This window comes from Sciurus vulgaris, assembly GCF_902686455.1.
Source record: "Sciurus vulgaris genome assembly, chromosome: 14".
Lineage (NCBI taxonomy): Eukaryota > Metazoa > Chordata > Mammalia > Rodentia > Sciuridae > Sciurus > Sciurus vulgaris.
Window position 1 is genome coordinate 8,830,116 of NC_136475.1, and position 26,418 is coordinate 8,856,533.

Genomic DNA, 26,418 nt, shown 5'->3' on the forward strand with positions numbered 1-26,418 from the left:
TACAAGGACAAATGATCTCTCCAAGTTCTTTATTACAATGTCTGACACAAAAGGAGCTACAAAGAGCATGCCCAGAAATGCTGTGCACGCTCACTTGAAACAACACGTGCAGGTGTGGGACCAAGGCTGAAACGACAAGGCGGAAAAGGGGCAAGTGCTGGTGGGTTGGGACAACTCCAGCCCTGACTAGCTGGACCTCCAGCAGGACCAGACACCTGGTCTCACAACCAAGATCCCTCAGCTGCACCCGGCCCTGACTCAGGCTCACTCGCCCTCAGAAGCTGAGCCTCAGAACTCAATCTGAGTCGCTGTCTGTCTCGGCTTCTTTTACGTCCACACTGAATTTGTACTCCTGGTCACAGCCCATGTAAGCGTCACTCATGAAGTAGAGGGTGTAGTTGTGAGCACCAGTGGCTGGGGCCACGAAGTCCAGCTTCACCTAGAGAGAGCAGGCGGCAGTCAGGACGTGGTCCCAGGAAAGTGTTCTCATCCTGCCCCGACCCCAGGACAGGAGCTGGGGCCAGAGCCCACTCTCACCTTGGCCTTCTGCTGTAGGGTCAGCCTCTTGATGGAGATGAGGCTGTTGGACTTGGCATCTCCGATCACCACCCACCAGCCCTCTTCACGTTTCTGCAGTGACCAAAAACCAAGAACGGCAGCTTGTCAGACTTGATGGCTATAGGCAGCCGTGAGAATGGTCACAAGAGCAAAGTAACACACAAAGTCTTCCCAGTGTTCCAGTGATGCAAATGGATAAAAACAAGATTCTGAAACCATCCAAAGGCAAGGGGGCAGGGGTTGGAGGCTAGTTAATGGTAGAGTGCCCGCCTCCCGCGGAAAGGCCCTGCCTTCCAACCCTGCCGCGCCTTCCAGCCCCACCGCCACAAAAATAAAGCGTCTCAAGCGGTTTTCATCCTGCAGTAGGCAGATGACCTCATCTGTTGGTCCTGGCTCGTTTCCTCATCCCAGGAGACCTTCTCATTTAGTGTCTGCACTGAATCTGATGCCACCACCAGAGTTCTGATCTTTGGGGGTCGGGCAGCTTTGTTCCTCAGAGACTTTTTAAGCACAAAGTAAACAGGCCAGAGGAGAAATCTTAACATGGAGACGAACCTGCCCCAGAGGATTGAAAGCACTCTTCTAAAGCCCTGCCTGTGGGGGGAGCCCTCCCTGCTGGCCACTCCATGGTCAGAGCCCCTGTGGCCCAGTTTTATAAGCTCTCCTCAGCTGTTGATCAACTCGTCCACAGAAATAAACATGAAGTTTGTCTGGCTTCTGCAGCCGGCCTGCAGTTATTCTCCCATAGAAAGAGAACCAGATTTCTTTCTGGTGGTAGAGAACAAGAAACTAGAAGCAGAGGGAAGTGGGATGACAGACGAGAAACACCAACTAGAAGAGTCCCGGGTCCTAGAGCCATTTATGCACACGAGACTAAGAGTCAGGCTGACAGCACTACCCCACAGTTGTTAGCAATGACGCCATCGAAGTTGTTTAAAAAGCAAGCAGATAGAGACCCATGGCCCAAGATGAATTTTCAGCCCTGTGAGTTCATTATCACTCACTTCCTTCCCCTAACGGAAAAGGTACACCATACCCAGGACCAGCCCAGGGGACAGGGCCTCACAGACACCAGGACGTACCTGTGGGAAGAGAGGCGCAATAACGGGGCCTGTGACTTCCTCCTCGCGCTCCAGCTGCACCAGCACCACCACTGGTCCACCACTGTGGAAGAGCAGGGCAGCACACAAGTGACGTGGCTGTGGGCTCTCGCACAGTGTCGTGCTGTGCCCCCAGGGACCAGGGTGGGTGCCAGACCCACCTGCGGATGCTGTCCTTATCCACCACTTCATAGGACAGTTCGATATTGGGGTAGCGGTTGCAGAAGCGGGCCACGTCTGCGATCTGGCTGTCAGTCAGCTGCAGCAGCGCGTTTCGCTCTTCATCCTCCATCTCCATGATGTCGAAAACACTCTCCACCCCCTGCCGTGGGTGCGCGGAGGTCAGAGGACACAAACCACAGCGAACGGCCCTGGCCCCCAAGGACCACACTAGCAGTGTCTGAAGAACAGCCCGTGGCTGGCAGCCTCCAGCATCTCAACGCCAGGCCCCTCAGAGGAACCACTACTAGCATGTCCCTTCCTGAGACTCACCTCCTGCAGTCTGCCCAGACCAGGACCCGGAGTTCTCGGGCTCACCACCCAGCCCTCCGGGCTACCAGCTTACCTTGTCTGTGCAACGTTTGATGTGCTCTGAAGTGAAGTGTGGCAGCTGCTTCAGGTATGAGTCCTTGGACCACATGGCCTGGGTGACCATTTGGGCCAGTTCCATGGCTGCCAGGGCAGGGCTGAGCCACCCATTGCTGGAGAGCACGTCCACACAGGCCTGAATGAGCCGGATTGCCTGAAAGGGAGCAGAGCAGAGAGCACGCGGGGTTGGCAGCGAGGCTTCCCAGGCTTCCAGGCCCCCCCCCCCCCCCCCCACCCCACCCCACCCCACCCCACGGCCGCACTCCACCTTGCTAAGGATCTCCTCCGTGTCTGACTGCAGCTCGGCGCTCAGCTGCATGCGGGACAGGTGAGCCTGCAGGAGCAGGTTGGTCTTCACGTGTGGATCGTTGAATTTAGGGTTATTCAGCTTGTGGGGAACCTTCTGAGCCAGCTGCAATGAGCAAGAAAGAGAGCTGGTGCTGAACAGGTGACCCTGCCTGCAACGCTCAGGCCAAATGCACTATGCGGTCCAGGCCCTGGAGGGCAAGGGTGGGGAGGACAGTGGGCAGACGGGGCTGCAGGGGGCCTGGCGGTAGTCCACACATGCACAGGCCAAGTTTCAACTCCAGGACATGCTCCTGAGACTGATCTGCTCACCTGCCGCAGGAGGTTGTCTTCATGGTGCCGGATGGGAATGTTCTCATACTCTGCTGCATTAGAGATGATCTCAATGAGCCCTCGCACCTTGGTCTTGGCGTTCAGGGACATGCTGAAGAGCTCTGCCAGAGAAAGAGGAAGTGAGAGGAGCCAAGACAGATGGAAAGGAACAGGAGGAACGAGAGCCAGCGCCTGGGCTGAGCCGCGCTTCTGAGACCCAGTCAATGGGCTCCAGATGCCCCACACAGGGAGGCTCCTCACCAATAGTGGTGTAGTTGATGTAATAGTAGGCGGCAATCATGCCCAGGTTCAGAGGCGCCACGTCCATCTCATCCTCAATGCTGATGCACTTGGACTGCTCCAGGTCACTCAGAGTCTGCTCCACCAGCTCTGACAAATGGTCAGAAAGGTGACGATGCGAGATGCCTGTCAGGGTGAGAGGTAAGTGGGGAGTCTTGGGCAAGGAGAGGCCCAGCAAGGGCCACGAACACCAACAAGGACAGTGTGTGCTCCTGAGTCCACTGACCCTGCAGGTTGTAATAATTGGGGTTCTGTGTCATCCGGCGGTACAGAAAAGTCCAGGTGAGGTAGTCCACAGCATCCTGCTTGTTCTCAATGGTCTTGGTGACAATCTCAGCATTGAAGTGATCATGCATACAGTGGTCAAGGTGAGATTCTACTGGTAATGGCTCATATAAAAACTTTTTGAAGAAATCCTGTGGATTGGGGAAGGGGGGATAGTCTTAAGGAACTGAGGACATGGTCACAAAAGGGCCCAGGGTAAACCAATAGCAAGTGGCCCTTGAGTGAGACACAACTAATAGCAAAATGAAGAAATCACACATTTAGCACCATACAGTAGGGGTAGACAGCTGCCAAGTCATGGAGGCAGAGCAGTGAGGAACTCGAGGGGACAGAACCAACCAACAGCAGACCTCCATGGACACGGAGTCAACAGGGCAGCCACATTCTGTGCGGCTTCAGGCTTGTTACAAAAACAACGGGCAATAAGAAGCAGAGGCTGGTAGAAAAAACTTGAAGTTCACTAAAGACCTCTGTCGAGATGCTGCAAACTCTGTGGAGGCTCAGATTCTCAACAGCGCTGCAAGAGCCCAGGACTGACCTTTTTGGAGCCCTGACACATGATAACACAGCGCCCCTCATCGTCCTGCAGAGGGCGGTTGGCGTGGCCCACCATCTGAAGCACATCATAGATTGGGTAATCCACGTAGCTGGTGGCAGAGGAGGGGAAAGAGGAATGGCTGCATCAACAGGAGACCACACTCGGGAGGCGTGGCCACCTTCCACGTCAAAGGGAGAGTAAATACAAGGAGCAGAGAGAAGGTGAACTCAGGTACTCAGGAAGTCACTTCACTTGCTCACCCACACATCAAGTAGTTTTTGAGTGTAAGGGTCATGAATTAGTCATGCAAGGTCCTTGACCCAACGCTACAAACCCATCTAATGCAAAAAGCAAAATAACTCTCCATTAAAGAATCAAATGCATAAGGCAAGTTTTCCAAACTTGAGAGCTGCACATTTCACTAGTTATAAAGTCATCTAACCTAAATCCAAACCAAGAACCAGGTTCAGACACTAAAAATGAACCCATAATATATCATTTATTTCAAAATAATCTGCATTTTGGAAAAAGTAAATTATTCAGGCTTTTCCTAAGAAAGACTGAACCTTTGACTTCTGTCACTACATAGGTGTATAACCTTGATCAAATCACTTTTCCTAATCTAAAACAAATAGTTAGTGGCTTAACCTCTGACACTTTTGGGCTCCTGCTTCTCCGACATGCTGAAATACTGAGGGACAATGACCAAGAGGCAAATGTGAGCCCAGGTCCTAAGGCTGAAGACCTTCCCACACCTGCCATGGGGCACCAGGGCTGCAGACGGATCTGCCTGTCTCTGTGCCGGAAGCTGTACGCTCACTTTAGATGTACTCACGCATGGATCTTGCCATTGTAGTACTGGGTGTCCATGATGATCACCAGGTGGGCGGCCACATTCATACCCCAGCAGAGACTCCGAGAAGCCACCACCACCTGGATAGCCCCTGAGCAGCAGAAGGGAGCAGAGTGAGGAGGGCTCCCTAAAGTTAACCACTGTCCACCCCCGAGACAGTACACCTGCTTCACCTGGGCCCAGCCAGCATGGAGCTCCCGCTGGTAGCAGTGTTAGCTCTCTCAGAGTGAGGCTGGCTGGAGACAAGTTCTGACACGACTAAGAGAACTAACAACCCTCCCGTGTACATCTCTGAGTCCTCCCCTCCCCAGGAGTCTGGCATCCACACAGAATCAAGTCTAGGGGCCAACAGGCCTGGACACTAGCAAACAGGTTCTGAGACAGTGCCTCATCTAGCAAGCAGGGGTGATCTCTCTCACCTGCATCACAGGGGGCCTTGGGGGATCAAATGAGAACACAAAAATCCTAACAGTACAGTGAGGATGGCTAGTATTCTGTCTAGGAACAGCACCATGTCCTAAAATTTACGTCACACTATGTGTTTGCTGAAGCCTGAGATGTAATCTCACTCTGCCACGAGGGTTTTTTTGTTTTGTTTTGGTGCTGGTGATTGAACCCAGGGGCACTCTTACCACTAAGTCACATGCCCAGCCCTTTATAGTTTCAAGTTTGAGACAGGGTGTTGCTAAATTGCCCAGGCTGGCCTTGAACTCCTGCCTCCTCCTGCCTCCACCTCTAGATGGCTCCATGAGCTACCTTTACCTGAGCTGAAGAGCTGCTCCACCAACCGCCTCTCCATGGGGCTGAGCCCCTCGTGCAGGTAGCCCACCCCATTCAGGAGCGTCTCCTTGAGGGTGCCGTCACTCAGCTTCTCCAGGTATGGGATCAGGTCCTTCTCCGTGCAGTGCAAGAACCTAGGTGCCACAGCTCGGACTCAGCTGGGAGGGGCTGATCCCCGGCGGATACCCTGCCACCTGCAGCCCCAGCCCCACCCCAGAAGCCAGCCCCACCCACCTCTGCCGCTGGATGTCGGCTGCACAGGTGGTGAGGATGTCAATGGCAGTGAGGCGGGTCTGCTTGCGAGACGGGACAAAAACGATGACAGGCTTCTTGGGTGAGTGCTTGGTGATGGCGTGGTACACAGGCTTGGCCATAGAAAGCAGGCGAGTCTGCGTGTGGCTGATGTTGAAGCCCTGGAGACCGAGGGGGAAGAAATGACACCAGTCACCTGAGCTGGCTAATGGGATCCCTGCGGCCACAGCACAGGGAGTGCAGGTCCCACCTGGATGTGCAGCTCCAAGGGCACAGGGCGCACGTTCGGGTGGAAGTTGAAGGTGGAAGTGGCGCTACAGCCCAGCCAGTGGGCCACATCCTTCGCATTGGAGAGCGAGGAGCTAAGCGCCACGATGCGAATGGGTCGCTCGATCTGGGAGGAGATGTAGCGCATCCGGGAGCAGATCACTTCCAAGACAGGCTGGGGAGAGGGAGGAGGAGGACTTCACCTCAGGCCTGGGCGCCCCATCTTCTGCCCAAGTCCCGCCTCATGAAAAGCCCAACAGACTTAAAATGATCTAAAATCCTTTCTTCTAACAAGGGGCTCTCCTGTGTGTAGTTCTACGCGCCCCATAGAGACCACCCGCCACTAAGCAACGCTATTTACTAAGAGTTCTAGCAAAAACCCTCACATCACCCACTTGGAGTGAGGCCACAAGCAGAGTCCTCTGTGGAGAAGTGCCTTGTCTGTGGCCTCAGACCAATGCCAAAGCACTCAGCCAGCCCCAGCCCCTCGTCTGTGCTGCAAGGTCCAGCCATACCCCGTTCTCGCCCCCGATAAGGTGGACCTCGTCCACCACGAAGAGGTTGATGTTCTGGACGTTCTTGCGCTGTTTCCACCGCCGGGAAAGTATGTCCCACTTCTCAGGGGTGCTGATGATGATGTTGCCTTTGCCCAGAAGCTTCAGGTCTGTGCTGGTCTCCCCGGTCAGCAGCACCACCTTCTTGTTGAGCCTGTCCTGGAACTTCTCGTACCAGTCCATGTAGACCTGGCACGAGGGAGGGAGCATAAGAATGGCAGGCCATGCTGGGTGCCTACAGGGCACCAAGCCCGGCTTGCATGACCTTCTGATCCCAGATCAGCCTTGAAGGGATGGGGACGCTCTTCTTTAGGAAATGACTCTGAAAATGCCATGCTGAGAAAACCCAAATCCAGGATCACAGATGAAACGGTTTCTGAGGAAACTCACAAAGGGCACAGCGTGTCACACACCTGCTCTGCCAGGGCCTCCATGGGGGTAATGTAGACACAGCGCCCCTCTGAGTTCTGCAGCAGCATCCGCAGGATGGCAAACTCTGCACAGATGGTCTTCCCACTGCCCGTGGGGGCCCCCACAAACACGTTGTCGTCACTGTTGTACACGGTGTTGAACACTGAGAACCAAGGAGCGGTGGGCACGTCAGGAGGAAGGAGAGACAGACCAGCAGGCAGCCTACTCCTCCAGACCAAGGAACCAGAGACAAGGCCAGTGTCACAGTCGAATGGCACAGCAATGGTACAGGAGCCCAGAATGCTGCCCCAGTCTGCTGGGCCTTGCCTTCTCCTCCCATGAAACAGGAAGGGGAGAGGCCAAGATCAAGGTCTGGTCCCCTGGAGACCTGTAGGACAACCCAAGCCGAAGAGGCCAAGCATCCTCCTTTGCTTCTCGGGGGCCAGATACACAACTAAAGGGAGCAGAACCCCTTTCTCTGTCCCCTTCAGCACTCTCCTGCATTTTCTAGACATAATCTAATATAGAAGTCCTGGAATCAAGACTGGGTTAAAATCCAAGTTCTGCCATTTATTAGCTGACTTGATTGGGGCAGCTCCCTATGCCTGCTTCCTTGTGCACAAAATGAGGCACTGACTAGTACCTCACCAGTAACCAACACAGGACTGGTGGGAACAGAGGCGACACCCTGGCACTGTTCTCAGCCAAGTACTTGAAGCAGAGCCCTGCCTGTTTACAATGATGGAGAGAGGTCTCAACCAATGCCACACACCAGGTTCAAGGCTGGGCATCAGAAGCAGGGGTCGGGCACCCTGATCAGGAGAAAATGACAACGTGCCAGGTAAGGCCTGCTCTCCTGACCCCCTCAGGGAGCCACACAGAGCAGCAAACAAACCTAACAGTGACCAAGGGGAAATACCCCAGAGCTCCCAAGCCTGCCAAAGCACCTGAGCACCCCTCCCCTGCCTGCCACAAAACACCTGTCTCCAGGTGACCTTAAAGGGCCTCTCAGAGAACCAACTACCTGACACTCAAACACCCACCTTGGGTCTGGATGGGATTGAAGAAAGGAAATTTATCTTGGTAGAGGCTCTCGAAGGCACTATTTCTCAGGGCAGACACGGGCAAAGGTTGCAGGTCCAGCAGTTCAGTGGGAGGTGGGTACTTCTCTGGTAGGATCAGGTGGCGGAAGGAGACAGGCAGTTGGGTCTCACAAGCTGCAAGAAAGGAGACAGGGAGGGTAGGAGGCCCTCCTCCAACGCACCTCCAGAGCCCCCGACACCCCTTCTGTGGAAGCCCTAGGTGGCATATGCATCTCTCTCCCAACAAAGGCAAGCCCAGGACAGAGCAAGAGACCCATCCACTGTCCTTGGAAAGCCTGTTCCTAGAGGGCCCAGAGAGGGACACTCACAGAGCCAGCGGTCAGACACCACTCGGATGAAGTACTGAGGGGGCAGTGGCTCAAAGACGGGAACAAAGAAGGTAATGAGGTGCTCGTCCTGAGCATACTTGGCCTTGAGTAGAAAATACTCATGGTGCAGAATCACCTCGCTGTCCACATCCTCCACCAGAATCCAGAATGCCTCTGATGAACCATGGACCTGGCAACCCCAGCAAGGCGAAAGGAACGTGAGCCAGCACAGGGACACAGCACCTGCCATGCCGTCCCCTCCGTCCATCGAGGTCTTACCTTCTCGTCCCACTGGAAATCTGGAGTGATGGTCAGCTCCACTTTGAGGGTGGAGCGTGTGATAGGCTGCAGGTGCACCGACAGCTCCAGCTTGGGGAACAGGTGCACATACTTGTGGATGGTCTTCCCCATCTTCGGCATACGGATCAGCTCCCCTACGAGGAAATGAGAGAGTGTGGGGGCTGCAGCCCAGCTGGCCTGGCACGTCTGCAAAGGAGGCCTGAGGATCACCGTGGGAAACAGGCAGATTCTATGCCGTGGGCAGGTTCTTCCCTTTGACCTCACCGGAGCCCAGAGAATTAAGGCTCAAGACCAAAAGCAGCCTGTACTTCAGTGGATGTGAGGGGCTACAGGCTGTGGGTGCCCAAGGCTGAGGAACTGGAGCCTGGGTGGTAGGACAAGGACGAAAGCTCCCCACACACCTATCTCATTATGATTCAGGTCATACAGACGCTCGAAAGGGAAGTTTTTCTTCTCAATCTTCTTTACCACCTCCTCAGGGAGTTTCCGGAACTGGCGCAGAGGACACATGGACTGCCACCTACCCAGGAAGGAGACAAAGCTGTTGGTCCCTTCTGAGGACTGTAACGAGCGGCTTCATCACCGCCTCCAACACTTCAGCCATAACCACACAAGACACATTCAGCAGAGGAAGACATGCCTAACTGTCAGCAGTGAGACCAGAGAGATACAGTGGCAACTAGCACCTCCCCAACTCCCCAGCCCCATGCTAGCAGGCTTTCCCTTTCCAACTCTCGCCCAGGGCCAAGTCACGCCAAGTCACGCTTCGAGCATCAGGACAGGTCAGAGGCACTCCCAGGCCTCCCCATCACACCCTCAGTCTGGGGACCCAACTCATGGTGACCAGCCCCCAGCTCACTGGGCCCTTACATGCGTTTGTCAATCATCTTGCAGAGGTTCAAGGTCTTGTCTGTAAGCTGTGCCCATCCTCGGTTCAGGACAATTTCAAAGATGGCTCGCATCAGCCGACCTGCCGACTGAGCAAAGATGGAGCATTCCTCTGTGAAGTCTCAACTGCCCCCAAGTCCCCCATCATGGTTAACTACTTCAAGCTCAGATGTAATTACCCACACCAACTCAAAGCCCCCAGAAATTTAAGCAGGAAAGAGGATTGCAAGTTCAAAGCCAGCTTCAGCAACTTAGCAAGACCCTAAGCAACTCAGTGAGATCCTGTCTCAAAATAAAAAATAAAAAGGGTTGGGCACATGGCTCAGTGGTTAAGTGCTCCTAGGTTCAATCCCTGGTGCCAAAAAAAAAAAAAAAATCCTCCATAATTACTCCTTTCTCCTGCTCCTGCAGGAACAGACAGAGTCACCAATAAAACCTTTTACCATTTCTGAATTTATTTATGAGCCCTGCAGCCATGGTGGGGAAGATCCTGTGTCCAGTAAATCTGTTGTTTCATCAAGGGCCCACAGAGCCTCCCCTGTCAAGGTCTGCCCTACCCACACGTGTGGGCTCAGTGTAGTACAGGTGGTGCCACGCGGGCACCAACCAACTAGCCAGCCAAGACAGAGCTAGGCATTCCTTCTGTCTCATCGCCTTTCTTCAAGATGCACACAGGACACGAGTTACAGAACGCACAGCCACAGTTCCTCTCTGCCCTCACCTGGGTAACATATACCATGTCAGCCATCAATGCAAAGCCCTCCAATTTCAGTTGTGAGATGAAAGCTTGAAGAAGCACGTTGATCTGGAAAGAAGCAAGGTCAACCGGCCAGAGGTCAATCACTGGACAGTCCCACAAAGTGAATTACACTTCTGGGCACCTGTGCAAGAGATCTTCCACAGCTCTTGACTTACAGATATCAAACAAGTATTATTCCATATAAAAAGAATCATTAACTGGAATGGAAGTGCTGCTCGGGGGTTGTCCTTGGGTTCAATGACCCCTAGCAGATCACCATGCATGAGTCCAGCCTCAAGGCTCATGCTCTGGACGATTCTGAAAACCTCCAAGCCAAGAGAAGGTGGGCTTACCTTCGCACTGGGCTCCTCAATGCTCTCCTTCACGGGGATGGGCACCCTCTCCAGCAGTTTCTGCAGCTCCAGTTTCTCCTCCTGCCACAAGAGGGAGATGGGTCAAGGAAAGGCCAAACAGCCAAGGAAAGAAGCCATTCAGCAACTCGGTGGTGCACACCAGCGCCCCATCATGGGGTGCTTCACAGGCTCACCTCCCTGACAGTGATGTTCTTGAACTCCGAAGACAAGGAGAAAACTCTGAAAAGTTCGATCTCACTCAGGGTGGGCTTCAACAGCTGGTTGTAGGTCTGCACAGTATCGTTGGTGATATAATAATGGCTGGCTATGCGGCCCAGCTCTGTCACCTAGAAGAAAAGGGAGATTCAGTGCAGTGCTGACTGTTAACCTCTAACATCAACAAAAGGCTGTGGCCCTACAGGACCAGTAGGTTAACTCCTTGCAGTGCAAGTGCGTGGGCAGTCACACAGCTGAAAGATTCACCCAACTCAAATTACAGGAGAGATGCATCACTGTACAAGTTCATAATTCAAAGGGCACAGTCCATGACCTGCTCCAAGTAACAAGGCAGTACTCAAACCAAGGCAGCAAGCTGAGGAGTTTTTGCACAGTCCTACAATTTTTGCTGTGACTTTCACTTCCAACCCCTCATGCCACTCACCTGGAAGTTGCCTGTCTTCTTGTCATACTTGACCAGATTGTTCTTGTCCAGCATCAAGGCAGCAGTGTGAACCAGGTCCAGTCGGCGCTGGTCCAGCAAGGGATCTCCCTTGAGGTCATCATGAGAGATGCCATAGAGGGTCGGGGATCGGAGCATTCGGATATACAAGTAGGCATAGCCCAGCCAGTTCACTGCATCCTATGAGAGACAGCCAAAGTCCTCAGCATGGAGACCCACTTGTGTCCAAAAGGCTTCCATAGATGGCTTAGAAATCAACACCCGGCTACTAGGTTACATAGTTTATCATCTTTTGAATGTTTATAATGTTTCATTAATAGAAAGATAAAGAGTCCCTTCAAAGACCTTGGACATAAGAGGAAAGGTGCCACGGACCCTGGCAGCTTGCACTGAAGAGGTGGGTGCAGGGTGGGGGACAGAGGATGCTGACAGCCCAAGCGCCACAGCAAGGACCATCCAACCCCTGCTCCCTCAGTCTCTGGGGCAGCAGGGGAAGCCACCAAGGCACCAGGTCTTCTCTACCTTTGCGTTCTGGACGTTCCCCAGTACGATTTCTGCATTGAGCATGTCGGGCAACTTTGACACCATCTGACTCTCAATAGGAAGCTGCTGATTGAGGAGGGACAGGTAGTACTGTAGCTCCCCGTGAGACGTGATGAGTATGCCTTCACCCTTGGTGTCATACTGGGGTCGACCGGCACGTCCCAGCATCTACGTCAGAGACAGCAAACAAAGAATGCTATAGAAAAAGGACTTCTGGTTCTCACCTAGGGATCTGGCATTAGAGAACATGGCCTTTGAGCTGCTCTTTCCAGCATCCTTGCATTTCAGGTACAGGATACTTTTCCCACTGAGAATCAACTCAAAGCTCTGTACCTGCAGAATGTCCAGTGCGCCCAGTTCTGTCCAACGCCCCTTCTCTGGACTGTACACCTGGGTGCCCTTGATGATGACTGTGTGGGCAGGGAGATTCACACCCCAAGCTAGAGTTGCTGTGGAAACCAAGACCTAGACAGGCAAGTCAAGAGGATAAGGCAAAGGGATGGCATCAGGAGAGAGACAACAGCCCTAACTTCTGGTCTCAGAGCCTCTAAGGGAACTGTCAGGAGGGCAGGAGGACACTGGATTAGGGTGTGTCCCAGCACTTGTCAATGTGACACCAGAATAATGAGGAAACAATTCCTTGAGTTCCTCATCTATTCCACAATTAACATTTCAGTTTCAGAGACACCTAAGAGTCAGAAGTACAAGCCTATATTAATAAACTTAGGGTCCTAAGAAAATGCTAAATTGGGCGACATGGAAAGAGGGAAGGAAACAGTCATGACCTTGGGAGGCACTGTGGAGTTTGTGGAACTGCAGGGCCCTTGCTCTGCCATGTTCCTAAGACACTTCCCTAAATGCACTCGCCTTCCCTGCTGCAGGGTGCGGAGTGCTCGGAGAGGTGGCAGGAAGTTACATTTAGTATATCCATCACGACCCTCCAACATTAGCCAGCTGGGCCAGAAAAACATCAAGTACCAGGAGCCACCTATAGCACAACTGTTGACACAGCAGGTCTTAAGCCTGCATCACCTGCTTCCTCACCTGGATGTGTTTATCAGCAAAAAGATCCTCCACGAGTGTTCGGTCGACTCTGGTCATGCCCGCGTGATGGATAGCAAAACCATAAGGCAGAAGATCCTTCAGCTCCAAGTTCTGCAAACAGAAGAGACCCAGGGCCGAGGGGAATCTTCCTGTAGAACTCTCCCAGGGAAAAGGATCTCTCTTCACCTGAGTCCCTGCCCCTTACCCATCCCCAGAACCACATCCAGTCACCCTTCCCTTATGTGAAACAGCACCCTGGGGCACACAGTCCCAGCACAGCTTCTGTGACCTAACTGGTAACATGGGGCCAGCTACCAGGCAGGAACGAAAATAAGCAGGACCCTCCTCACCTTGCACTGTTCTGCTTCTGTCCGAAGGACCTCTGTGGAAGCTGAGCCCTCCCGCAGAAACAGACCCAGAGTATCTTTCTCCAGGCACATGTCCCGGATGGCCCTGGCTGTCTTGCCAGTCTCCTTCCGGGAGTGGACAAACACCAGCACCTAAGGAAAAGTGACAGTTTGCTATAGTTAAGAAACACAACTGCGATAGCCACTCTTACAACCCCAGGGTGCCAGCAGCAGGAAAAGACACTGCACTATAATAACCAGAAACAAGTGTCTTGGAAAAAGGAGCAATGGCAAGAAGGTATGCTGGTTCAAAAGCCTAACAGGGCCAGCAAGACCCAAGGGGAAGGAACCCACCAAATACAGTAATAGTCCTGCAACTGGGAACCTATACCAACCATAGCACCCAATCTTGCACAGCAAGTTTAAATATGCTATGAATGCACACTCAAGGTTTCAAATAAGAATCTGTGAAGAGTCAGGTGTGGTGGCACATGCCCCCCCAAAAAAAAGGGCTGGGGATAAAAAAGGGCAGTGGTTAATAAACCCTGCAGGGTTCAACCTCTGGGACAATCCCGTGGGATTACAGGCATGTGCCACGGGGCCTGGCTATTTCTTCTCATTTTCAAGTGTAAAGTTATTCAGTGTATTCCCTGGTTATCCTTTCTTTCCCTAGTGGAATGGTACACTAAGCCATGTGCCCAGTCCCCCTGATTTCCCCATTAATGGCAGGTTTTACAGTAATAAGTCACTTAACCTCTGATATTGGTGATTTGTATTATCCAATACCTATGTCAATCTTGCCTAATTATCAGTTAAGTCAAAAGTTTAAAAGGATCAATAACAAACCATGAACAGACCTGATTTTTTCCAGCATGTTCCATGATTTTCTCATAGACTATTTCATTCATGATCTGGAAACGCTTGATAGCTTTTTTCTCTGTGATGCCCACGTATGTCTGCTCCAGAGGTACTGGGCGGAAGCTAGAAGTTCAACAGTGAGGACAAATGAGTCTTTGGCAGGGATGCAGCAGGAACAAAGAGTACGTTTCACGCCCTGGGGACAATATTTGTCTTTTTGGACTGACACACAGAAACCCAAAGGCCTTCTAAAGCTCAATCCAGGAGTGCTCCTTGGAAAAAGTAAGGAGAGCTACACTTCTCCCAGCCTTTCTTATACCTGTTGTCAAAGTAGAAGAGGCCCTTGGCAGGGTCGACACGCAGAAAGGTGGCCACATCTTCGTAGTTTGGGAGGGTGGCACTGAGACCAATGAGTCGGACATCCTCTTGGGTCATCTCAATGTTTCGGATGGCTCTGGCCACCAAAGCTTCTAAGACAGGACCTCTGTCGTCATGGAGAAGATGGATCTCATCCTAAGAAATGGAAGGGCAGCAAATTACCTCTAAGTCCAGAGAAATACAGCCCCCTTTCCTGAGACTACTCCCATTTTATAGACATATAACCTAAGATGCCAACAAAGAAGACAAAAAAGGGAACTTTAAGCTAAAGAAATCCAAGAATGAAGACTGTTTTCACGATGAGATACCCCAGGAAATAACTTAGTGTGAGCTGCTTTGCCGCAGTACCTCATGGCAAGAAAATCGGATACTTCAGGTGAGTAAATTCCTAACTTTCATATAAATTTCCTTATGAAAAATGAAGCTTCTGATCAGACCACATTTATATCAAATAAGAACAAAAGCTCTCATGCATCACATGACGAGTTTGTATGGCCCACTGCAGTACTTCTCACACTTCAGCCAGCACAGAAGACTTGGAGGCCTAATTAAAATGCAGACTGTATTCAAAGGAAAGGGGTGCCAGGGATTCCACATTCCTAAGGAGCTCCTATTCCAGGTCCCTGCTGAGGAGAATTAGTCCTGCAACACAGGACTCAGCAAACTGTTTCTTTAAAGACCAAATGGACAATATTTTAGGCTTGTGGGCCACACAGTCCCTATTACAAATACTGAACTCCACTGCTGCAGCACAAAAGTAGCTGCAAATAAGACAAGCAAAGGGATATGGCTGTGCTCCAATAAACAGAACCAGTGGCCAGACTGCCAAGCTCTCCTTTCTTGCTTTCCCACTCCAAGAAATGACACTCAGGCCGAAAGCCCTTCCACATGTGCTTCTGTGCACCGGGAACACAATGTCTTGACCCCTCGCTTGTTGCCTCTCAGAGTAGATTACTGATTCATAAAGTCCTTCTATGTTCTGGGAAGATACTTTTTTTTTGTCTGTATATATTTTTTTCAAAATCACCTCAGACATAAAGACATGAGAAATACAGCAGATACTATGCTGCTAAGTTTTTCTATGAAGTGCAGATTCTTGTTTAATAGTAACAATAAAGCTGATGATGGCTGTCACTCCAAAGACTAGTGCCCACAGAAAAGGCCCTGAAGAAATCTTTACTGTTAAACCCAATAAACCCTCCTGATCCCAGCAGTCTCCAGGTGTCCTCACGATCCCTTGCTCACCAGGATGATGAGCCGCACCAGCTGAGTGTAGGTGCGTTCACCGCCCTTACGAGTGATGATGTCCCACTTCTCAGGGGTGCAGACGATGATCTGCGTGGCGCTGATCTCTTCCTTGCACAGCTGGTGGTCCCCAGTCAGTTCAGCAACAGTGATGCCATAAGTGGCCAGGCGCTAGAGGGAGAAAAGGTACCTCAAGCAAGAATGCTTGAAGGGGCTGGGGCAGAGCTCAGTGGTAGAGTGTTTTCCAAGCCTGCACGAGGCCCTGGGTCCAACACCCAGCACTGTACATAAGGGCTGTGCTCCATGCCCTGTCTGGGTAGTCTCAGTGTCAGGTACTGGGAATAGGTAACAAGTCTCTATGAACATACATTCCTCAAACGAAGCCAACTTTTACTCAAGCAAATGAAGTAGACAAAGACTCTCTGGGAGCTCTGCAAATAAGGGTGGGGAAACGGACTTTACAGACACAGACTTAATATAACACCATGAGGTCTACTACCAACATATACAGGAGACATTTTACAAACACTTCAAAATGCAGTAACAGCAACGTCAGAAAATCACTATGCAGGGCTGGGGTTGTGGCTCAGTAGTAGAGTGAGACACTGGGTTCAATCCTCAGCACCACATTAAATATGAATAAAGGTATTATGTCCATCTATAACAACAACAACAAAAAAAGCTTTTTAAAAACACCAATTCTTTAAAAAAAAGAAAGAAAATCACTACACAGAAAATGAAAGAAAGATAGTAAACCCTTGTAGAAGAGAGTTCAAGATATTCTTGCCTCAGTAGCTATCAGTACTTGGGTCAAGTTCCAATGCACGGAAGCATTCAGAATGCTCCAACACAAGCAGCAGTGATGTGCAGCCGGCTCCCAGTTCTTTGAGAGCTGTGACCAGTCTCTTCTGGAGCAAATATCTGACCCTTACCTTTCCAAAACTGCCCACCATCTCCTGCACCAAGGACCTCATGGGAGCAATGTAGATGATCTTGAAGTCATCCACGTTGATGGTGCCATCCATGTTGATATGTTTCCCTATCTCTCGGAGCATGCACATCAGGGCCACATTGGTCTTCCCAGCACCCTGAGACAAAGACAGGGACATATAGCCTGTTTACCTGGTTAAATTCACTGCCCCAACTTCCACGAGCTTATCTCCAAAATGGAGAACAGTAGGTCATGGCATATGAGCTACCCTTTACCAAGTCTCTCATTAAATAAGGAAGATAGGCTAGGGGAGAAGATTAAGAATGATGTCACAACCAGAACTCCAGACCACATTCTCTAAGAAAAAGCAGCAGGGCAGCCCTTACGGTAGGAGCACACAGCAGCAGGTTCTCATCCGTCTCTAGGGCTGCACGGTACAGTTTACTCTGGATTCGATTCAGTGTTTTGAAGCCCTCAAATCCAGCCTGGGCGTACTTGGGCAGCTTTTCCACTGGGAGCAATTGCTAGGAAGAAATGCACGCACATCTCTCACAGGTGTGATCCTTCAGCAGACTGCCCATCCCCGTAAGACTGCCAAGGTCTTGTTCCCTGGCCATCTCCCTGCATGAGCCTCCACTAAGGTCCAGTCCAGAGAGATTAATAAAATCTCCTGGGCTCAAAATTAGAACAGAAGGGGTGGGACTGTGGCTCAGAGGTAGAACACTTGCCTAGCATGTGTGAGGCACTGGGTTCAATTCTCAGCACCACACATAAATAAATAAAATGAAGGTCCATCAACAACTTAAAAAAATTAGAACAGGAAAATTCTGAAGCAGTGTTCATTTCAGGAATAAGCTATCTAAGAGCCAAGGCTATGTTTCAGGCAATAGTTGAAATTCAAACTGGAAGAGGTGAATTGAGCAGAGAACTGACAAAAACACTATACTCACCTCTTCTGAGCCAAAGGGCTTGGGCTTCAGAGCAGGAACATGCACCTCTTCATAGCCCTTACGCTGGCGACGGAAGGACCCATCAGGAAGCTGACAGCGTTTGTTGGCCATGAAGTGGCTCCCTTGGGTGAATACCAGGTCCTCCAAGTCCAGAACCTGCCGTGGAGCCAGTGCCTGGAAATATGACAAACAACAATCACAGGAAGTGAGCCAGCTGAACAAGTAAGTTTTCTGCCTATCATGGCCTAAGGGATGGCCTGCCTCCCACCTCTCCACCCTGGTCCAGATCCATGGTCTCCAGGTCTGTGTCCATTCGGGACTGCCGAACTCGCTCTCTCCGAGACCTTTCCTCCTGCAGTGGAGAAAAGAAAAGAATCAGGACAGTTCGTCATGTGCTGGGATCCTGCCCCTTTCAGTCTCCACTTAGCTGTCTGTGCTTGACTCATGGGTACTATTAAGTCCCCAAACCAAAAGATGGCACTTCACATTCAGACAACTGCCACAGAGGTCACCAAAAAGATCCAAGGAAACAAATGACATAGAGAGAACAGCACCCAGGACAGGGAACTCAGAAGCAGAGTTTCACAAGTCAGAATCTAGGGCCATCCCCCTAAGGTGCCGTAGTGTAAGTCCCAGGTTTAAGCAAACACATGGGTTCTGTTCCTGATTCAAGTAAACACTGTTTTTACTGTGAAATCAGTAAAAGTCCACATAGTGCTGGTGACGAGTTGCTAGCCACACCAATGTGGATGTGTCAATTCTAATCGGTGGTACCCACTGAGAAACCCCAAGGAATTTAAGAGAAATGCTTTACTACTCTGATCTCTGCTTTTAAATCATCTAGCCATGTCCCTTTTCTGAAGTAAACAAACAGTCCAGCTGAGGAATGAGACCAAAGACCAAGTCAGCCCTTACTCGGATCAGATCCTCCTTCTCAGTCTCATGAAGCTGGTAGAGGAATTTGGACAGCTCTGGATCAGCTTCCATCTTTCCCATGATCCTTTCCTTCTCAGCTTCACTCTGAGCACTGGCCAGCAAGGTACAGTACAGAACTGCCAACCACAGGGGAGAAACGGGAGGCAGGGGGCAGAGCACAATGTAAAATCAGTCTTCATTCTTGGGGCACAGAGAAAATCATCAAGTGCTGAAGACACGAGAGCAGCGCCACCCCGCCTGTCCCCGGGGCCACACGCAGCGAGAGGAGCTGGCGAGGACTCACTCATCATCCTGTGCTGCCGCAGCACTTTAATAAAGTCAAATGTGTTGAAACCGAGAAGCAGGACCAGCTGATTCTCACATTCTCGGTCGTCACTGGCCGTCTAAAGAAAAGGCAATGCCACCATCAAGGACACATTGTCTGCTCTTCCACACATCATCCCCTTCTGCTAAGCTTGCACTCAACAGAAATGCCACCTCGGCCATACCTTCAGAATCTCCAACACTTCATCTGCCTTCTTCTGCGACACGATAGCATCATCGTAGAAACGACTGAGTTGCCGCTGAAGCCAGAACGCGTCGATATCCCGAGGATGCAAATCTTTCTTCTTGGAACTCATCAGCTCACCTGAGGCTACGAGCTAAAAAGGCAGCCAGGCCCTTAGCTCGCCAGGTCCCAACCACTCTCTCATCACCCTGCAACTAGGCTCCCCGCCAGCCCACAACCAGCCTTCTTTTGAGGCCTTTCCAGAGGGAAAAACGTGCTACACCGAGTTCCTCACCATGTGCCTCAGGCAGGAAGACAACTGGCTGAAATCTTAGAATCGGGACACTAAATGTTTATTGAGGCTCACTCTGTCAAAACACGGCTCAATAAGTAATGCAAAACTGGAACAGGCACCAGGAAAACAGGCTACAGCCAGGGATCAGCAGGCTGCACAGCCCGGGAAAAGAGACGGTACTCACGTTAGCCGAGAGGGTGCAGCGAACGACAGCCTCGTCACCCTCCATGTCATCGTCAGATGCCTCTTCTCGAACCTCCCCATAGACGTCTTCATCACCTTCCTGTGGAAATGGCCCCAAACTCAACCATGCTCCAGAACTCATCCTGTGCCACCACAGAACCGCTCCCCAAGTTACTCTTGATGAATTCCCGGGTTAAAGCAATGGCTTTGGGGTGAAATCAATAGCTTATTGAAACCGGATCAGTCTTTTTTTTTTTTTTTTTAAATTTGTTCTTTTTAGAATGTACTTTGACACATCACACATGCCATCTAACTTCCCATTCTTTTTTATTTTATTTTTTGCGGTGCTGGGGATCGAACTCAGGGCCTTGTGCTTGCGAGGCAAGCAACTCTACCAGCTGAGCTACCTCCCCAGCCCTAACTTCCCATTCTTGTGGTGGTACATGATGTGGAGTTACACTGGTGTGCAATCATATATGAAGACAGGAAAGTGAAGTCCCATTTGTTCTACAGTAGCTCCTCCTGCCAGGCCCCTCCCTTATCACAGAGCACATTAACAGAGTGACCACCTGGTAGGGATTCATTAGGTGCATCTCTCCTCCCCTCTGCTTCTCACCCTAGCTGCCACAAAGACAACTGCCTGGACCACAACCTAATACACACACAGTCCTTGCAACCAGGAGCTGCTGGCTAACAGAAGAGAAGAGCTATACAGACGCATGCCTGGGGAAGCAGTGATCCAGAAATGCAGAGCCCATGCTTGGCTTGCTCACCGCTGTGTTGCTCACTCACATCATACAATGTGCACTTAAAACAGTATCATGGTCAATGCAGGTACTCTATATAATAAGTATTTGTTAAACGAACTGCTATGAGAGAGTAGTCTATTATTTTGTTGCTACTTAAAATCATAAAATCAAGCCAGGAACAGTGGCACATGCCTATAATCCCAGCAGCTTGGGAGGCTGAGGCAAGAAGATCACAAGTTCAAAGCCATCCTCAGCAATTTAGCGAGAACCTAAGCACCTCAGCAAGACCCTGTCTAAATGCTGGAGAGGATGAGGAGAAAAGGAACACTTTATACTACTTGTGGGACTGTAAATGACTACAACCACTATGGAAATCAGTATAGAGGTTCCTCAAAAGACTAGGAATGGAACCACCATATGACCCAAATATATCATGCCTCATTATTTATCCTAAAGAATTAAAGTCATTACAGTGATACATGCATACCCATGTTTATAGCAACACAATTCACAACAGTCAAACTATGGAACCAGCCTAGGTGTTCATCAATGGATGAACGGATAAAGAAAATGTGATATACATACACAATGGAATTCTATTCAGTCATAAAGAAAAATGAAATTACCAATTATGGCATTTGGAAGAATATGAATGGAACTTGAAAATATTGCTAATGAAATAAGCCAAACATAGGTCAAGGGTTGTATTTTCCTCATATGTGGAAGCAAGAGAAGAAAAAGGAAAAGAAAGGTTTCAAGGCAGGTCTCGTGAAAATCAAAGAGAGATTAACAGAGTAGAGGAAAGAGACCAGGGGGGAGAGAAGAAAGGAGTGAAAGGGGCAATTCAAGGGAATGATATTGGTCAAATTACATCATAATATTGTGCGTGAATATGAATATGTAACAATGAATTCCATCATTATGTACAACTGAGATGCACCAAAGAGAAAAACATGGGAAAAAAACTGTACATTTATTTATTTTTTTTGCGGTACTGGGGATCAAACTCAGGGCCTTGTGCTTGTGAGGCAAGCACTCTACCAGCTGACCTATCTCCCCAGCCCTACATTTATATTTAACAGCTTAAATTTGCTTTGGAAAACCTAAAGATAATCATCATAATTTTCAGCAAAAGAACACCAAATTTCATAAAACACCGTAAAATCTACCTGGCTTGGGCTAGGGGACCTCTTTACACTAAAAGGGGTTCTGTCACCTTAACAATTTCAAACAATGACACAGATGGGGTCCACTGCTTACTGCTCACCTCCTCATCAGACTCGAACTGCACATTCACACCGTAGGTCTCGTCAATGTTGTCATCTGCAACGATGAGAGCAGTGAGCAGTTAATGAAGAGGCACGGAACTAGGGCCTAAGGACACACAGGATTTAAATGGTCCACGTGAGACAGCCGCGTGTGCTGCCAGCACTGAAGCAGTCTTCCACCCACTGATACTGGGTTCCACTTCTCTCTACCAGTTTATCCCATGGGCCCTGCCCAAGTCCTCTTCCACATTCTCCATTATAAAATGGCCTGAGGTGGCACAGTGGTACATTCCTTAATCCCAGTTATTTGGGAGGCTGAGGCAGGAGGACCGAAATTTTAAGGGTGGCCTTAAAATTTTAAGGGTGGCCTTTATTTTGAGACCTTGTCTCAAAATAAAAAATATAAACTGCTAGGGGTGTAGCTCAGTGGCAGAACACCCCTGGGTTCAAGTTCTACACAAGAGAAAAAAAAAAGGCAGGGAAGGGATATCTCAGTGAGAAATGGCTACTAGAATTAAGGGATTCTCCAAAAAACACAAAATAAGAATATGGAGATTTGAGGAAAAAAAAATCTTCTCTACCTTCCTTAAAGCCAGCTTTGAATACAACCTGCCAAACTCCTCAAAAAAAAAAAAAAAAAAAACCCCACACAACAGGTGATGGGGATTCCCTGACATTTAGATCCTTTAACAAATGGTGCTAGAAGATGCACATTTCAGGGTCAACAAAAATCACTTAATACTATTAGGACACAAAGAGCTGAGTTACCCATATTCTGGATCTCCTTGTCTCCCCCATAGTCCGTGATCTTTTTGCCCAAGTTTACTAGCACGTGGTATCTGGTATCATCTGTCTGACCCAGCAGCAGGTCGATCTCCTTTCGTCTTTCCTTGTCCCGCAGCTTCTCATTCTTCAGGACAGCAAGAACTTCATCCGCTGCCCCACAAAGGATATCACGTGGCTGGCGGCAAAAGACCATCAGCTTTTAGAACATGACATGCAGAATATTCCCAACCAGCTTCATGTGTTGCCAGGATGTGATGAGCCACATGGCTTCAAAACTGCAGTACTCCTGGCTCTAGTAATTTCTATTAATAATTAATAATTGATAAAAACGCCACCTACAGTCAGGAGGGTTGCAAATTCAGTGGTACAATGCTTGCCTAGCATGCATGAGGCCCAGGTTCAATCCCCAGCAATGACAAAAAAAAAAAAAAAAAAAAGTCACGCAATGGAAGGAAAACTCATTTGTTTTTAAAATATTAGAGGGACTGGAGATGTCGTGCAATAGTAGAGCACAGTGCTTAGCATGCATGAGGACCTGGATTCAATCCCCAGCAATGAGAGGAGAAAATAAAAGATTGGATAGGTGGTCTTCAAAAGCAGGACACAACTTCCTCAACAGTCTGCCTCACATTTCCAGGTGACAGAGGCACTTAGCAGTCTTCTTCTATCTCAACACACTTTTGGTAGTCCTTTATCCATACTTCCCCTAGCACCACCTCACCAGAGCCTCTCAAAGACTCATAATGGCCTACAATATAATCATGCATGGGAAAAAATTAAGAGCATATGCTGGAGAAAAATCACCTGGAATACATGCTGACTCTGCCAAGTGCTACCTCTGTGACTTAGGAAAATTACTTAACTATTCTGTGCCTCACTTCTCTTCTGTAAAATGGAAAATGATTATCAGTAGTACCTACTCAAAGAGCTGATGTGCTGTTCCACATAAACTAAGTGCTCAGTATGAGCTCATTCTGAAAACAGAGAAATCCAAAGAAAGGTTCTTCTGGTGTCTTCCAAGTGTGACACTTTCCCTTTCCAAATACATGACCTCACCCTCTGGCTGCCTTACCTGGTCCCCAAGAGCAGCCTGGATGAAGCTGAGCAGCACCTCATAAGTCTCTCGGGTCTCCTTAGTTTTGGGCTTATAGATGATGCCCACCATCTCATCTATGCCCTCTGACAGCAAAGTATAACCCTTCATCTTGTTGATGTCATGCCGGTCCTCATCACGTTTTCTTCGCCTGATGGATACACGATATGAAGTGAAGAGAAGACCTTTCCCATCTTAGGCAAGACCACTTCAAGCCCACCCTCCTTTCCTGCTCAGTCTCATGGCACACGTCTGATATTTGAGAACAAGAACCTGTATTCCGACAAATGATTCCAACTTGTCCTTAATCATTTATGGCAGCATTTATTCATGGAACATAGTGACAAAGGAAATCCTGCCATCCTCTCACTAGATGAACAAAATGGTATAAGACAGCCTCCCTATTAAGCTTCCCCATTAATTTAAGATTATATAACGAATTCTTACTAGTTTTTCATCTCTCGGATACCTTTCTCTAGTCAAAGAAACTACTTTCAATATAACCTACTTCTAACCAACTCCCAAAAAATTATAACAAAACTAAAACTGTCTTTTATATTATGGATGCTTGACTTAGTTTATTACCAAAAAATAAGCAGGGAATAAACAACAGAAAAAGAGAAAGAAGCAGTGGTGGGAAGTTAGTAATGAGAGAAAGAAAAAAGAATTACTGAGACAAGGGAGTAGCAAGGGTCTTGAAAACCTGGAAGAAAATTAAGATGTCTGTGGATCTTATATAACTTATATAACTTATGTTCAAATAAACTATTTTCCAGTTTACTTGCATTTAAGACCAAAGAATCTTTAAAACACTCAGGTTCCAACACATTCTAGGTAAATTTTCATAGCATGCTTTAAGAACACTGATGTATAGCATTCCATCACACACTGCAGCAAAAATGCTGCCCAACTGGTAAAGGGAAGGTGGACGCTGAATCTGAAGAAAAACTAGTGTCCCTTTGGCTACATACTTGGCTCTTCTTTCCTCCTGCATCTGCGGTTTGGTCCGCTGAGCTTTATCTCCCATCCGGGTGCCCTCCAGCTTCCCAACCAAGGACAACACCTCTCCTGTGGGTTCATCCCGGCGGGTCCGGTCAATGAGAGAGCGGTCGGCTTGGAGCACAAGATTCGAGTTCTGAAAAGATTATACATTAGCAAAACTTCGACATGAGACAATCACAATCACATCAGCTGATGAAAGAATCACAGCAACGTTTTCTCTAAAAAGAAACAGCATCATATCCTGCTGCGCATGAGCCTGGAGCTGAGCCCTATGTCCTGTATCATCAGTTGATAATCCCTGCTCCTAACAGTGCCCATCTGAGCAAAATGTTGAGCAGCATGGGAGGAACGCACGGAAGGGGGCGGATTGAGAGCCAAGAATTGGAAAAACCCTCATTAGAGAGCGCTGGGCCTATCCCAGCAGCCTCCTGGGGTTAACCTGAGCGTTGCCGTGTGATCCCACCTTCGCCCAGATCCGATTTCCCCCTCGCTTCCGTGGCTCTCCAGGAGGCCTTCAGACTGAAACCCCTTTCCACAGCCTCCCGCTCCCCAACTGCACTCGGTCGCCCGGAGTCCTCCCCCGACATCCCACGCACCGCCTTGTACTCGTACTGCAGGCTTCGGGCGGTCACATCCGCCATGGCGGCGGCTGCTCGGGGACCTCAGAGCACCGCTTCTCACCGCAAGCTGCGAACCGCCGCTCCGAACCGTTCCCGGGGGATGCAAGGAACGCAGGAGAAACGCACTTGACAGAGAAAAGAGACGGACTCCCTTCCGCTTCCGGGTCGTGCGCTGGAGAAAAGTGATTCCGGCGACCGCGCGCCGCTTTCCAGTGGCCTTCCGGCGGAGTGGGCGGGGCTTGTGCACGCCGGTTCCCGGTCCCGGGACACATCTTCCCCTGGATTCTGGTTCCGGACACCTGCTGGGGCTTGTGACCCAGGACCCGAATTCTCACGTTGTAATCACAGCGCTTTCTCTGCCGCTGCTCTTCCCGACCATGGCACTGACTTGTGAGGAAGGCAAGCAAGGAGGGCTAATTAGCGCCATTTCTGGGCGAAGAGAGCAATTGAACTCGTGTGTGCGTATTTGGGTTTTCTTCCTTGTCGAGCAGTCTGCAAGACGCTCGTCCTCCGCCAGCCGAATGACAGGCGTGGGGCGCCCTAGGAGCGGTGGTGAAGGCGGCTGCCCCCGGCGGGGCCAAATCCTCAAGCACGGTGACTTTAATTTCCTCCGCAGCTACAAACCCCTCCCTATCCCAGCACATCCCGCGTCCATCCACCATTTCTCTCCAGCGGGATTGGCAATTCACAGCTGAATGATGACTGTCCTGGGGAGGGGATGAATATGAGGATGAGGTTTTTTGTTGTTGTTGTTTGTTTGTTTGTGGTGCTGGATTGAACCCAGGGCCTTGTGCATGCAAGGCAAGCACCCGACCAACTGAGCTTTATCTCCAGCCCGAGGATGAGTTTTGAGCTATAGGAATCCGTCCACAGCGACCGTCTCTCTCCTCCCTCCAGTTTCACCTGTGCTGTTATTTTGTTTGGCCCACTGTTGGCTTCTTGTTTAAAATTTCGGATGATTCACAAAAAAATCTGCATTTCCCTCATCATTTACGAAGTCAGGAAACTGGCTGTATAAGACCCCCATGTCTACATGGCTTACCTACCCAGAGCTAATCCGCAGTTGCCAATGTCAGAGGACACACGTGCTCCTCCCACTGCACCTGTCCTCCCATACCTGGTAACTCCCTGCTTGCTGTTAGGACCCTGTCCCTGTAGGCCTGGAGTTTGCTACTCTGGCCCATTTTTTTTTTTTTTTTTTTTTCTTTTTAAATCTAAGCCTTCCAAGG

General features: G+C 49.8%; 1 protein-coding gene across 1 annotated transcript; it reads right to left on the minus strand.

Annotated features, from left to right (window-relative positions):
- SNRNP200 (small nuclear ribonucleoprotein U5 subunit 200) lies at positions 1 to 25,351 on the minus strand. Its single transcript, XM_079111302.1, has 45 exons — positions 25,166 to 25,351; positions 24,539 to 24,702; positions 23,547 to 23,718; positions 22,457 to 22,649; positions 21,688 to 21,743; positions 19,673 to 19,771; positions 19,195 to 19,347; positions 18,990 to 19,089; positions 18,686 to 18,822; positions 18,039 to 18,122; positions 17,771 to 17,944; positions 17,207 to 17,344; positions 16,822 to 16,977; positions 15,890 to 16,060; positions 14,586 to 14,779; positions 14,266 to 14,389; positions 13,412 to 13,561; positions 13,062 to 13,172; positions 12,351 to 12,482; positions 11,997 to 12,185; positions 11,457 to 11,654; positions 10,990 to 11,142; positions 10,796 to 10,876; positions 10,425 to 10,508; positions 9,686 to 9,792; positions 9,217 to 9,335; positions 8,795 to 8,949; positions 8,516 to 8,705; positions 8,148 to 8,321; positions 7,107 to 7,267; positions 6,655 to 6,882; positions 6,123 to 6,314; positions 5,855 to 6,033; positions 5,603 to 5,754; positions 4,823 to 4,931; positions 3,988 to 4,096; positions 3,391 to 3,580; positions 3,126 to 3,290; positions 2,865 to 2,986; positions 2,515 to 2,658; positions 2,224 to 2,400; positions 1,820 to 1,980; positions 1,641 to 1,722; positions 538 to 630; positions 1 to 439 (listed from the first exon to the last, which is right to left on the minus strand). Exons 1-45 carry the CDS (start codon positions 25,208 to 25,210, stop codon positions 296 to 298), a joined length of 6,411 nt encoding a protein of 2,136 aa, XP_078967428.1. The 5' UTR covers positions 25,211 to 25,351; the 3' UTR covers positions 1 to 295.
- Between the last annotated feature and the right edge of the window lie 1,067 nt (positions 25,352 to 26,418).

Coding starts and splice junctions, on each gene's coding strand:
- SNRNP200 (XM_079111302.1), bottom strand. CDS start 25,210: ATGGCGGATGTGACCGCCCGAAGCCTGCAGTACGAGTACAAGGCG. Junction 8,322..8,515: donor GGTGTCTGACCGCTGGCTCT/GTGAGTGTCCCT, acceptor CCTTTCTTGCAG/CTTGTGAGACCCAACTGCCT. Junction 3,581..3,987: donor TGTGTCAGGGCTCCAAAAAG/GTCAGTCCTGGG, acceptor CCCAATCCACAG/GATTTCTTCAAAAAGTTTTT.